The 15,336-nt window shown below is 38.0% G+C and overlaps 1 protein-coding gene across 12 annotated transcripts in view; it reads left to right on the top strand.

The window, feature by feature from the left end:
* The window catches only part of PTPRK (protein tyrosine phosphatase receptor type K), a 566,426-nt gene that overhangs the window by 457,531 nt on the left and 93,559 nt on the right, over positions 1-15,336 (top strand). For all 12 annotated transcript variants that reach the window (XM_058735205.1, XM_058735208.1, XM_058735206.1 and 9 more), the window contains exons 12-13: positions 9,563-9,836; positions 12,811-12,847. In XM_058735205.1, the coding sequence (XP_058591188.1) occupies positions 9,563-9,836; positions 12,811-12,847 (311 nt within the window). The remainder of the gene's footprint in view (positions 1-9,562; positions 9,837-12,810; positions 12,848-15,336) is intronic.

The following is a 15,336-nucleotide window of genomic DNA, read 5'->3' as shown; positions in this document are numbered from 1 at the left end:
TAAACCACTGGCCAGTTTGTTTAAAAAGAAAAAGGAAAGGACCCAAATAAATAAAATCAATAATGAAAGAGGAGAGATCGCAACCAACACAACAGAAATAAAAACAATAATAAGAATATTTAAAAACAATAATAAGAATATTATGAGCAATTATACAGCAATAAAATGGGCAATCTGGAAGAAATGGACAAATTCCTAGAAACATATGCACTACCAAAACTGAAACAGGAAGAAATAGAAAATTTAAATAGAACGATAACCATAAAGAAATTGAATTAGTAATCAAAAATCTCCAAAAAACAAGAGTCCAGGGCCAGATGGCTTTCCAGGGGAATTCTGTCAAACATTTAAGGAAGAGTTAACACCTATTCTCTTGAAGGTTTTCCAAAAACTAGAAATGGAAGGAAAACTTCAAAACTCTTTCTGTGAAGCCAGAATTACCTTGATTCCAAAATCAGACAGAGACCCCCATTAAAAAGGAGAACTATAGACCAATTTCCCTGATGAACATGAATGCAAAAATCCTCAACAAGATATTAGCCTACCAGATCCAGCAATACATTAAAAAAATTATTCACCACGCCAATTGGGATTTATACCTGGGATGCAGGACTGGTTCAATATCTGCAAAACAATCAATGTGATTCATCACAGCAATAAAAGTAAGGACAAGAACCATATGATCCTCTCAATAGATGCAGAGAAAGCATTTGACAATATACAGCATCCTTTCTTGATAAAAACCCTCAAGAAAGTAGGGATAGAAAGATCATACCTCAAGATCATAAAAGCCATATATTAAAGACCCAACACTAATATCATCCTCAATGGGGAAAAACTGAGAGCTTTCCCCCTAAGGTCAGGAACAAGACAGGGATGTCCACTCTCACCACTGTTATTCAGTGTAGTATTGGAAGTCTTAGCCTTTGCGATCAGACAACACAAAGAAATAAAAAGCATTCAAACCGGCCAGGAGGAGGTCAACTTTCACTCTTCTCAGATGACATGATACTCTATATGGAAAACCCAAAAGATTCCACCAAAAAACTGCTAGAACTGATTCATCAATTCAGCAAAGTTGCAAGATATAAAATCAATGCTCACAAATTGGTTGCATTCCTATACACCAACAATGAAACAACAGAAAGAGAAATCATGGAATTATTCCCATTTACAATTGCATCAAAACTCATAAAATACCTAGGAATAAATCAACCAAAGAGGTAAAAAATCTATACACTGAAAACTATAGAAAGCTTATGAAAGAAATTGAAGACATAAAAAAATGGAAAAATATTCCATGCACCTGGGTAGGAAGAATAAATATTGTTTAAATGTCGATACTGTCCAAAGCAGTCTACATGTTCAATGCAATCCCTATTAAAATAACAGCAGCAGGGGCGCCTGGGTGGCGCAGTCGGTTAAGCGTCCGACTTCAGCCAGGTCACGATCTCGCGGTCCGTGAGTTCGAGCCCCGCGTCAGGCTCTGGGCTGATGGCTCGGAGCCTGGAGCCTGTTTCCGATTCTGTGTCTCCCTCTCTCTCTGCCCCTCCCCCATTCATGCTCTGTCTCTCTCTGTCCCAAAAATAAATAAAAAATGTTGAAAAAAAAATTTAAAAAAAAATAAAACAACAGCAGCATTCTTCACAGAGCTAGACCAAACAATCCTAACATTTGTATGGAACCAGTAAAGGCCCCAAATAGCCAAAGCAATCTGGAAAAAGAAAACCAAAGCAGGAGGCATCACAGTCCCGGACTTCAAGCTGTACTACAAAGCTGTAATCATCAAGACAGTATGGTACTGGTACAAGAACAGACACTCAGATAAATAGAACAGAATAGAGAACCCAGAAATGGACCCACACATGTTGGCCAACTAATCTTAGGCAAAGCAGGAAAGAATATCCAATGGAATAAGGATAGTCTCTTTAGCACGTGGTTCTGAGAAAACTGGACAAAATAAACCTGGACCACTTTCTTACACCACACACAAAAATAAACTCAAAATGGATGAAAGACCTAAATGTAAGGCAGGAAGCCATCAAAATTCTCAAGGAGAAAGCAGGCAAAAACCTCTTTGATCTTGGCCACAACGACTTCTTACCACTTCTCCAGAGGCAAGGGAAACAAAAACAAAAACGAACTATTGGGACCTCATCAAAATAAAAATCTTCTGCACAGCAAACGAAACAATCAGCAAAACTAAAAGGCCACCAACAGAATGGGAGAAGATATTTGCAAACAACATATCGGATAAAGGGTTACTATCCAAAATCTATAAAGAACTTATCAAACCCAACACCCAAAAACCAAACGATCTAGTGAAGAAATGGGCAAAAGATATGAATAGACACTTCGCCAAGGAAGATATCCAGATGGCCAACTACCACATGAAAAAATTTCCACATCACTCATTATCAGTGAAATACAAATCAAAACCACAATGAGATATCACCTCACACCTGTCAGAATGGCTAACACTAACAACTCAGGTGACAACAGATATTAGTGAGGCTGCGGAGAAAAAGGATCTCTTTTGCATTGCTGGTGGGAATGCAAACTGGTTCAGCCACTCTGGTAAACAGTATGGAGGTTCCTCAAAATATTAAAAATAGAACTACCCTGCGACCCAGCAATTGCACTACTAGGTATTTATCCAAGGGATACAGATATGACGTTTCGAAGGGGCACATGCACCCCAATGTTTATAGCAGCACTATCAGCAATAGCCTGAGTATGGAAAGATCCCAAATGTCCATCGAAGGATGAATGGATAAAGAAGATGTGGTGTATATATACAATGGAGTATTACTCGGCAATCAAAAACAAATGAAATCTTGCCATTTGCAACTATGTGGATGGAACTAGAGGATATTATGCTAGGCGAAATTAGTCAGAGAAAGACACATATCATATGACTTCACTCATATGAGGACCTTAAGACACAGAACAGATGAACATAAGGGAAGGGAAGCAAAAATAATATAAAAACAAGGAGGGGGACAGAACATAAGAGACTCTTAAGTATGGAGAACAGAGGGTTACTGGAGGTGTTGTGGGAGAGGGGATGGGCTAAATGGGTAAGGGGCATTAAGGAATCTACTCCTGAAATCATTGTTGCACTATATGCTAACTGATTTGGATGTGAATTTACAAATAAATAAATAAATAAATAAATAAGATGTGGTATATATATTTATATCGATACATACAAACACAATGGAGTATTACTCTGCCATAAAAAGGATGAAATCTTGTCATTTGCAACAACATGGATGGAGTCAGAGTATTATGCTAAGCAAAGTAAGCCAGTCAGAGAAAGACAAATACCATATGATTTCCAAAACAAATGAGCAAAGGAAAGAGAGAGAGAAACTAAGAAACAGAATTTAACTATGGAAAACCAACTAATGGTTACCAGAGGGGAGTGGCTAAGGGGGTGGGTGAAATAAGTGTGGGGATTAAAGAGTGTATTTGTGATGATCACCGGGTATTATATGGAATTGTTGAATCACTATATTGTACACATGAAATTAGTATGACATTGTATGTTAACTGGAATTTAAATAATAGCTGAAAAAAATCCACTATATTTTCCGCAGTTATATTAGGAAAAGACATTGTCTGATGTTCCATGATAGCTTAACAGAAATACAGATTAACATTAACATTTATATGTGTACTAAATCTGTATGGGTTGGATTGCAAACATTGTGTGTTACAGTTACTCCCCAGGTCAATTGTTCACTTATATACAACTTGAAACATTAGGACTACTATCCTAATTTGCAGAATATTCTATTTCATCTCAACAATTTAAAGAGATTATATAGTTGCACCTGATATTTCTAACTGCTGCCATGACATAGACATTACTTGAACTCCAGTAAAAATGCTTTGAAATTTAAGCAAAGATGTAATTCCTCTTTTTGCCCTATTTTGCCATCTCTTTACCCTTTATACAAGCTATAGGACCCAATTAAAATCAAATAGATGTCATTTTAATTTATTCCACAGAATCCTAGGAGGTAGATTTATTTCTATCTGAAAATGAAAGGAGTTATGCCCTTTCTGTGAAATCTTCTCTCCAGCCTTTAAGTACTGCTGCCCCAGCTAATAACTTGATTGTGATCTTACAAGACACCCAGAGCCAGAACTCTTTGGTTAAGCCACTCCCAAATTTCTGGCTCACAGAAACTGCACAATATGAAATGCTTATTGTTTTGAGCCACAATTCTAGGGGAATTTATTATGCAGGAGGAGGTAACTGATCAAAGCAGCCACGTAACTGAATCTTCCCCTTCAGGCTTCTCCCTAAAGGGCACTTTGTCGCAGAAGTCTCTCTAGGCAACCACATATAAAATAGAACTCTTCAATCCTATGATTCCTCATTTCCCTTATCTTGCTTTATTTTTCTTTAGAGCTCTTACCTCATCTTGACATATCATGTGTTTGTTTTTTAATTTGTTAATTTGCATTTTGCACTAGAATGTAAGCTTCATGACAGCAGGGACTTTTACTACTGTGCTCATTGTAACCTCAGCACTTAAAATAGTGCATGACATATAATAGGCACTCAGTACATATTTGATGAGTGAATGGATGGACACAATAGTTAAAAATACAATTCCCATTATGTGTAGCTAAATACCAGATAATATTTTTAATGTAGTGGGTTAGTGATAAACACTAACCTTGTAAATAAATATAATTAATAAATATTATGAGACAGTGGTCTGGGGCCTTTTTTCAAACCCAGAATTCTTGAGAGATACCCCTGATGGTTTTTCTCAATGAATTTGTGTCATTGTGATCTGTGGGTGGATTGAGGACTAAACTGCAAAAGCATCCCACTTGACCCTAATGTCTAACCCCCCACTTCAACCCTCAGTTACCACCAGAGTTCCCTCCATTGCCTTTAGAAGACAGAGTAACGCTAAGAAGTGAACTAGTCAGAGAAGGCTTTATAGCAGAAGTAGAAAAGTTAGAAAAGGAAAAAGGCGGAAGCTCTTTGACAGTGTGTATGGTATGTTTGGTAACAGTGGTCATTCAAGTTTGAAATGGAGAATGAGTATCAGGAAGTAGTGAGAGCAAGAGTGGAGATATAAAGTAATCGATGTGGTAAGATATTAACCCCAGTAGAATAGATTTTGACAATGGGAGAGCTTCACATAGTTTCGACAAAGTGGAATGTTAGAGAAGAGTAGTCAATGCCTAAAGTAGTGTTTTAGGAAAGTATCAGAAGTTTGAAAAATGGTTCTCTTTTGCATTCTTCATGAGCAGTTCATGGTATGTAGAGAATACTCAAAAAATAATAGACTGAGTGGATGGAGTGATGGGTGGGTGGATGGGTGGATGGGTGAGTGGATGGATGGGTGCCTGGAATACATGAAGAAAAAAATGGAAGGAAGTAAACTAAGCCAGTAATGTGAATATAATGTTGTAAATACTCCCCTATTGATGGAAACAGTGGGAATGAAAAGAAATATTACAGGGGAGGTAGAACATAGTTAAAAATAGAACTTAATGCCAGGATTTAGAGCTTTGTTGATTCAGAAACTGATAGTTCCTCTTACAGAAATAGGGAAGTCACGAGGGACCTGACTTGTATGTTTAAGGAGGTAAGAGATGAAGCACAGGAAATATCATGGTCACCAAAACGGTATTTAAACCTTTACTCTGTGGATCATCAAAATATTTCCATTAGGACAATATGAACAATGGTGGCCATGAGATCGTTGGAAGTTTGTTCATAGGAGAAACAGCACCACACTGGAGCGAGGAAATTTCTCCTGAAGCTTTAAGGAGACATTTCAGATACAAAATGAGAAGTGTGTACAATTGTATAATTTGCTCTTTGCTATCACCAAGAAGTTATACGATCTAAAACTAAAACCAGATTCTCAGCAGTTTTTCTTACTAATGGGTTAAAAACAAAAACATGGCAGGCTGTTATATGTAATTTGGGGTTCGGCTTCAACAATTTTAAGTGTTAAACCAGGAAGACCATCTACCATATATATCATATAATCACTTTTTGAGCTAATGGCAAAATCCTCTTGTCTATTTTTTTAGTCTTGTAACTGAAGGAAAATTGTATGATGAAAAGTCATCATTTGGCCTCCTTCAAAACTAAAATTGACTACATACCAATTCTAATCAAATTAAATTATAGTGAAGTGAAATCATTTTTAGTTGTTTAACATAAGGAAATCATATTTTCAGCATCAAGTGAAGATTCATAATGCCACTATATTGATTTTATCTTAATTATAGACATATTTTAAAACTTCAATTTTTTTAAAACTTCAATTAAAAGGAATGGGGGAAATACAAAATATGGGCAGAGTGAATAAAACTAGGTGGCTTTGGAATATTTTAAATTGCTAGAGTACTAAGCTCAAATAATATTTAGTTCCAGCTAGAGTTAAGTACCATTAGGTAATTAGGCATCCACAAGGATGGAAAAGCCTGGGCCCATTTCATGTAATCAGCTAAATCACTTCTAATTTGATTTCTCGTTCTTTATTTTCCTTCCTTTAATTAATTCATATTGATAAATAAGAAATAGCAGGGGAGAAAAAAAAAACAGATTGTTAAAAGGTAGAAGTGCCTGCTTCTTGCCTGCTCACACAAATTGATCAATGAAGGGAAGATGATTTCTTTTAAAAATGAGCTTTGGGGCGCCTGGGTGGCTCAGTCGGTTAAGCGGCCGACTTCGGCTCAGGTCATGATCTCACACTCCGTGAGTTCGAGCCCCGCGTCAGGCTCTGTGCTAACAGCTCAGAGCCTGTAGCCTGTTTCAGATTCTGTGTCTCCCTCTCTCTGACCCTCCCCCGTTCATGCTCTGTCTCTCTCTGTCTCAAAAATAAATAAACGTTAAAAAAAAAATTTTTTTTAAATAAATAAATAAAAATGTGCTTTGTAATATTTAGTTTGGGATTTCATCTCAAGTTCAATGAGATCTTTCCCCAAGACCAGAATGCACCTTTTCTTCTTTTAATCCTCTCCAGCATCGTTAGTTTGCTTTGCTCCTAATAGATGTGGAGAGACAAGCCCTCTTGCACGAAATTCCTTAATTTGGAATGTACAACCTATGTCGGTCTAACAGAATTAGTTAAGACTGTTTACTAGATTTTCTGGATTTTTGTAGAGAAAAGGGATAATAAACAAAGAGTTCATTTTTAAGGATTAGGTTAAATAATTAATGAAGATGGGTAATTATCATTATTGCCCACTAGGGCAAGAATATGAGATTAGACTTGTTTGGGGAGTGTGCGTGTGTAAATTTATCTACCTAAAAGTATGTATCCACAGGATACATAAATGTATACACAACGTATAATGCATACAAATATGGATTCTAAATTGAAAATAAACGGAAAAAAATGATTAGGCTTTCTTAGCATAGGTCAGCTATGATTCGTTTTTCTCTCCAAGGGCTATGCTTATGTACTTCCTGTATTTTAAAACTGACGAGTGACTGCTTCATGGACCCCTCAGAGAGCATGTATCCTGTTAATGGCATTCCTAGGAGCTTAGAGACCCAAACTGGCAGAAGTATAGAGAATGATGGACTACATGTAATTTCAAATAACATAGATTTCTGTCTTAGTTGCCTGCCCAAATCTAGATTTCTGACATTACTACACTTTCTGTCCTATTTCTCAAGGAAAAGAGATAAATACCAAACCACCAAGTTCCTAGCAATATTTTAATGGAAAATGGGAATTTAAATATTAGGAAGAAAAGAAAACTTTTATAAAGCTTTCTTTTATTCTATGGAGGTTTTCTGTTTGTAGGTATAACAGAGCTTATATTAAGTTAGAATTTTATACTAAATCTAAACTGATATAAAATTTAATTTTTCATTATGATACATGCAAATTCATTTTTTCTCTCTCTGTCTCTCTCTTGGTATGTCTGCCTGTCTCTCTACTCTCTCTGTGTCTTTCCCTCCTCTTTCTTTTTTTTTTTTCTTTTTTGAGAAAGGAGAGAGTGTGAGCAAGGAAGGGGCAGAGAGGGAGAATCCCAAGCAGGCTCCATGCTGTCAGCTCAAAGCCTGACACGGGGCTTGAGCTCACAAACCATGAAATCATATGAGCTGAAATCAAGAGTCCGACGCTTAACCAACTTAGCCCCCCAGGCACCTCTTTCTTTTTATGGAAGTTCATTAAAGAAAATATTCTATTCTTGCTGGAGAGTCATTCAGTGACTGTCATCCCTATATAGAAGGAGCATATTTGCCCTAGAGATTCAAGATTCAAACAGCTCTACAGACAGCTTATTTATATTCAATTTATATAACCTACCATAATGCATTTTTCATAATTTTGGGGAATTTTAAATTCATTCAAAACATATAAAATATATTAATAATGTCAACTTTCTCAGGTGTATGTTTCCTTAAAAAAAAAAAAAAGTTTTCCTGAAGAATATCCTACAAAGAAAAAATATTGGGGCACCTGAGTGGCTCAGTTGCTTAAGCGTCCGACTTTGGCTCAGGTCGTGATCTCGTGGTTCAAGAGTTCGAGCTCTGCTTTGGGCTCTGTACTGACAGCACACAACCTGCTTTGGATCCTCTGTCCCCCTCTCTCTATCCTGCTCTCCCTCTCTCTCTCTCTCTCTCAAAAAAAATAAATAAACATTAACATTTCTTTTAAAATTAAAAAAACAAATTTTAAATTTTAAAAGGAAAAATATTAATATTTCACTTGTAATTGATAAAAAAATATTAGTGATTAAGCAGACCTTTATTTTAAAGTTGCATTATTTTTTCTTTCCTCTGTAAGATAACAACTATTGTAGGAAAGTTTTAAGACTTTGAAGGAAGGTATTAGAAGGTTTAGTTCAAGCTTTAATAGGGCAAATGCCATCTGTTTCTACAATTTGTAAGATTTTATTATTAACAGCTCCAGAAGAAGGAAGCTGTCTATTTCGGTGAGGAGGACAGATTTCTGTCCATCTGTGCCCGTTTTGCAGCATGTCACTTGTGCTTTAGATCTGCGTAGCTCTGAGCCCATGTTGATGCCATGGCAAGGTCAGGATGTGGAGAAGCCTGTCAGCACACTCTGTCTCTAATGTGATGACAGCCCCACAAACTGCCGCTTTGGGCCCCACCCTGAGGCCCCGTTCTGTTGGGCCCTGGAGCAGGGCCTTCTACTCTATCATTTCAAATAAAATGTTAACTTTAAACATTTAAAAATATCAGACAAAGAACTTAATCTATTATGTGTCTCTTGCTAATGTCAGGTTTCTTATTAAGGTGACTCATTTCTCAACATTAAAAAAAAAAAATGCATAGCATTCTACGGTGATTCTTCTTACTTTTTTCCAGTTCCTTAGTAACCATGTTGGGTTTGGGGGAAGGGAGAATCCACATGAAATTCTATATTATGGCAAAATAGCTGGGTGGGAGGGAAAGAAAGAATGCTGTGGGTTAAGACTGACTTTCAAACTTTTAAATGTTGCATGTTAATATTAAATACCTCATTTTCCCCCAGAAATCTTAGTATCCAGAATCTCTAAATGTGTGCTTTTTTTCCCTTCTTTTTCCAAAAAGTGCCTATCAGATTGTTGTGGAGGAGTTGCACCCACACCGAACCAAGAGAGAAGCTGGAGCCATGGAATGCTACCAGGTTCCCGTTACATACCAAAATGCCCTGAGTGGGGGTTCTCCATACTACTTCGCTGCGGAACTACCCCCAGGGAATCTTCCTGAACCTGCCCCATTCACAGTGGGCGACAACAGGACCTATCAGGGCTTTTGGAACCCTCCTTTGGCTCCACGCAAAGGATACAACATCTACTTCCAGGCAATGAGCAGTGTGGAGAAGGTGAGCCTCCCCCCAAATTTGCTTTTTCACTGCCCTGAGGAAGAGCTGCAGTTGAATTTTATAAATACTCAGTAGCATGTGTCAGGAAGAAAATAAAAAAAAAGTGGGGGGAAACAGTGTGTAGGGGGGGTGTTGTTTCTGTTCCCAACAGGGCGCACAGTTCCGGGCCTACTGTAGGGTTGAGGCTCCATGCCAGTTCTATCGCTCTGGATTCCTGTTTCCTAGTAACTGCTTCTCCGTGAGCCTTCTCCAGGAAAGCCCACAAGAACAATTGTGAGGAAAATGATTTGAGAAGTTGGGTGTGCTGCCGCTGGGACTGAAGGCCCAGTAAATACCGGGCATTGTTGTCTTCTTTGCTCAGTAGTGGCACACTTCAGAAGATTAAATTTACGGCAGGATAAATAGAATGCGTGCTCCACAGCAGGCTAATAAACCCTTATAAACTTTTCAGAGGGTACAAGCCAAATAGTAAATAACAAGTAACAATCCTCTGATTACAAAGTAATAGGGTGCCTGTGGCATATCTGACACAACCTAAACAGGAGGCTGCCTGGAGATGGAGGGATGCTGTGCCATTAGCGAAGTCTGTTCTCCGTTTCCCCTGTTGCCCCTCCTTTTCCCATTTTGGACACAGTTGTTTTTGAACACTGCCGCTGATCCCAAATGAATATTGAAGAGGAAAACACAACAGGAAGATAGAAACTACCAGTGGTTCCATATGTGGGGAAATAACCTGGCCTTTCGTGCCTCATGCTGTTCTCTTTGAAAGATTTTCTTTCCTAAAACTTATTTTTTTTTTTTTTTTTTTAGAAAGGGATAGGGGAAAAAAATGCCAAGAATAGAAAACTCCTACAATTTAAAATCCGATAGAAAACTGACATATTTTGTGTACTTGTAGCTGTATAGGAAATTTCTGGCTTTGGGTAATTGAGTCCCTGAGGTGGGTACCTGGAAGATGATGTGACATCCGTGATATCCAATTGCAACAGACATATTATACTTTGGAATAGTTAAATTGAAAGACAAAATATATTTGCTTTTCTACGGGGGCCACGAGAACCTGGGGTACTGACTGGCTGCTTTTGAATGAGAGCTCTATCTTTCAGCTTACCTATATTCTTTTGCCAGTATATGGCAAAGAAGAATGCCACAGCATCTTCTAGGATGTTCTCCAAAGCCACAGGCTGCCCCTGGTTGAAAATGTTATTCTCATCTTCTATCTAGTTTATTTCTACATAAGTGGGAGTCTTTCGAGACAGGCTGACTGCCCGCCTCCCGCATGCACATGATTGCACATCACTGGTACAATTGGACTACCCCAAAACGAGAAGACTATGGAAGCTAGTATTCCATTCTGGGTATAAAGTAGCATAGTGGTAGAAAACACGGTTCTGCATTTGGGTATTCATCTTTAAAGATGTGAGAGATTCTAAATTAACTTTCATTACTTGGACTGTGGTATAAGAGGAGTGTTAATGAATGTCTGTTACTTATAAAGGATTTTCCCTGGCACTCTTTAAAAGCCTCGATATGAATGTTCTCTCCGCATTCTTAATATATCTACATGCGGTTTAATCAAATTACAGAAGAGCAACAATATATCTCATGGTTACCTTGGCAAATAGTTCCAAAATCGATGGGGTTCCTACCAGCAGAGGCTGGAAATCCTGATAGAATTAACAGCGATTGCTTTTAGGAAATCAGAATCCCTTTGGGCCTTTGTGGGAATGCGAAACAATCTCTCTTGGAACGTACTGTAAAGGCCTCACGTCACAATTAAGTAATAGAAGTGCAAAGTTGTATGTTTTACTACTAATTCCTCCTCAGTGCTTTGTTCTGTGTAATTGAAAAGTAGTAAATGCTTAAGAGGAAGTGGAAAACTCTTGGTTTATCAATATATAGAACTACTCAAGATGGAGTTATAAATACATCCTCAAATAGCCTTTGTTTTGTTCACTGGCTTTACCATCTTTTCCAACCTCTTGTATATTCAAAGATTTGAACTGAATCAACGAAGTCCTAAAGGTGTGTGGTGTGGGCCTAGAGACGTATTCCACTGCTTAGTGCCACCACACAACATCAAAAAGAAAAGAAAAAGAATCTGAAATCATTTTTGTCCCTTCCCTTGTCAACTTCTCCTTCCTCAACTCCATCTGTCTAGCAAGAATAGGAAAATAGTCCCAATGAGAAATAGCTAACTCCTGGGGCGCCTGGGTGGCTCAGTCGGTTAAGAGTCCGACTTCAACTCAGGTCATGGTCTCGCGGTCCGTGAGTTCGAGCCCCGCGTCGGGCTCTGGGCTCACGGCTCAGAGCCTGGAGCCTGCTTCCGATTCTGTGTCTCCCTCTCTCTCTGCCCCTCCCCCGTTCATGCTCTGTCTCTCTGTGTCTCAAAAACAAATAAATGTTTAAAAAAGAAAGAAAGAAAGAAAGAAATAGCTAACTCCTAACACCTAAATTCAAAAGGGAAGAAAAAAAAGAACAGGTAAATCCTCCCTTCATTAGGATACAACCTTTGGATGATCTTTCTAAGTGCTGTCATTTAACTCATTAGTCATGCTAGGATCCAAGTGAGAGGATGTGATGTTCAGCTTTGGTCTGAGTCTACAGCTGTGTGGCAAGAATGAAGTTTGTGTTTGGGTCTGATTTGTATTAGCTCTGCAAACACATTTTTCTTTCTAATCATTCAAAAAGTACAGTAAGTACAAATAGAATGCTTTAGCTACTTGTCCCAGACAAGATAGCCTGTTTCATTACAGAGGAAAACAGACCCCTGAATTTTTAGAAAATGATGAAAAATTTGTAAATGTTCTTACTTCAGGGTTTAAAAAAATATATCCGAAAATCCATTTTAAAAATAAAAGTTTCCTTAATATTGCGATTCTGTTCTTCACAAACCTAATTTATAGCTCCAGATTATGTAATAGGAAATATTGTCTGTACACTGACTATGGTCTTTCATGTTTTGCTCCATCAGGAAACTAAAACCCAGTGTGTACGAATCGCTACAAAAGGTAAGAGGTTTGCCTTTTTTTTTCCTTGAGATTCCATTCGCCCCGCTTTCTAAAATGAAAGAGCTCTGTTCCCTGCTTCAGGGCTAATTAAATGTGGCACTTCTATTACAGAGTATTTGTAGTAGGGCTGGGTTAAACTGCCAGCCAAGTTCTCTGACTCACTTGGGTGTCTTTAACACCTGATAGGGTTCTACTTCCCAACCTCTAGCACTTGACTGGAGGAGTCGTGTTAGGAGGATAGGAAGGATTTAGAAAACCTTAGAAGGGCTTATTTCTGCCAGTTAGCGTCTGAAAGGTCTTATGCTACTGATCAACCAGTGTATTAGGAAAAGCTCAGCGATATCAGCTCAAAATAGCAAATTGCTTGTTTAAAAGCCTCTGTCACTTTCTGTGGTAGACCAGACATAAGAAGGAACTGAGCTAGTCATACAGATGTAGAGACCGGTCCTTATCTTCATTAGTCATGTAATTTGATTGAAGATATTTTACCTTTTTTTTTTTTTAACTTAAAAAAATTGCTTTAATCCAACTGATGCAAAGAAATGAGATCTGTGATGGCTAATGGCCAGGGTAATTCCTGCTAATGCTAATGTTGCATATTATAGCTTAGTTGCCTAGTTCCTTTAGGAGAAAACATTTTCATCTTTGAGTATTTGGCGTTCAGGTGTGAAAAAGTCTCCTGCATTCACTATGTTTATAATCCTTCGTTTAAGAGTTAATTGATTGTTGGGGCGCCTGGGTGGCGCAGTCGGTTAAGCGTCCGACTTCAGCCAGGTCACGATCTCGCGGTCCGTGAGTTCGAGCCCCGCGTCAGGCTCTGGGCTGATGGCTCGGAGCCTGGAGCCTGTTTCCAATTCTGTGTCTCCCTCTCTCTGCCCCTCCCCCGTTCATGCTCTGTCTCTCTCTGTCCCAAAAATAAATAAAAAACGTTGAAAAAAAATTTAAAAAAAAAAAAAAAAAAAAAGAGTTAATTGATTGTGCCAACGAGAGAGAGAGAGAGAGAGAGAGAGCACTATTTAGTGTATTCTAGCAAAAGAAACAGGAAAAAGCTGTCCCCCATGCAGATGTGGGACTCCGCAGAGGGTTGATGCTCCGGATAGTTTCTGCCAAGATGAGTATTAAACTGACATTCATGAGCAATAGTTGATTCATTTGGGGTTGAAATGAATGGCCATATTCTGTTTGTGCTGGCATCTTTTCCTTTCATCATTTTTCTCCATTTAATCATCAATCTGCTCAATTAAGCATTCGTGTTTTACTCATGATTTGTAAAAGCAATAAAGAAAGCCTTTTCCCCTGACTCATGAGAAGTAATAAAAAAGCTTCAGAGAAGAGAAAAAAATATATACCTTTTTCCAGTTCAAATACTAACATTCCTCATAATATTTTTAAAAATTAGGAAATCCTTAAGGAAGGAGAAGAGAAAATACATACAGCTACATATAATAGAGAGGCATTTATTTTATTTTAAAAGCTTAGCTTATAGATCAAGAATTAGAGTTGAAACTTTTAAGAGATAATGGCAGGAGGCATTTGGACCTATATCGCCTATGCTTTTCCAGATTTAAAATAAAGCCAGAAATAAAAAATGGTCTGGCATCAGCCTCCAAGAAGGTCTTTCAATGTGGTCATTCTATGCTTCTATAACTGAGAAAAGGAAGCTATAAATGATTCTAAGATTTTAAATTTTCTTATTTGGTTACTGGATTATTTGCATTTATTTAAGTGGTATTTAAATGCCATTTTGTCCCTCTCTCAATACATATAAAATTATAATAACAAATACCGTACGATATTTAGACTGTAAGAGAGGTGAGATTATGGAAATTGTACTTAATCATGTGGCATAGAATATTTGCCAGATACTAAGAGATAGTAAGAAAGAGTCCATTTCTGGTAGTTTCTGCTTTGTCTATAATCTATCCCTGCTATACTTCTGAACCTCAAGGTGACAGTGTGGCTTAATGAGTAAGTGAAAAAAGACTCTGGCCTTGGACCATCTGGGTTCAAATCCTGACTTCTGCCCCTTACTATTCCTTAGTGTTGGGCATATTACTTACCCCTCATCACCAAAATGAGAATATTACAGTACCTTCCTCTAACTATTACTGTGAGGATTAAAATAGCTTATATATATGAAATGCTTGACTAGTGCCTTGAATAATGGTGACTATTACATAAGAGTCAACTGCTATTTAAAAAATTTTTTATGTTTGCTTGGATTCTGTCTCCTTCTCTCTCTGTCCCTCCTGCACTCACTCTCTTTCTCTCAAAAATAAATAAAACTTAAAAAAATTTTTAAAAAGGGTGGGGGCACCTGGGTGGCTCAGTAGATTAAGAGTCCGACTCTTAGTTTCAGCTCAGGTCATGATCTCACGGTGTGTGAGTTTGAGCCCCTCATCGGGCACTATGCTGACAGTGCAGAGCCTGCTTGGGATTCTCTCTCTCTCCCTCTCTCTCTCTGCCCCTCCCCCACTCACTCTCTCTGT

Source organism: Neofelis nebulosa, chromosome 6, assembly GCF_028018385.1.
Source record: "Neofelis nebulosa isolate mNeoNeb1 chromosome 6, mNeoNeb1.pri, whole genome shotgun sequence".
Taxonomy (NCBI): Eukaryota; Metazoa; Chordata; class Mammalia; order Carnivora; family Felidae; genus Neofelis; species Neofelis nebulosa.
This window is presented reverse-complemented; position numbering and strand designations above follow the sequence as displayed.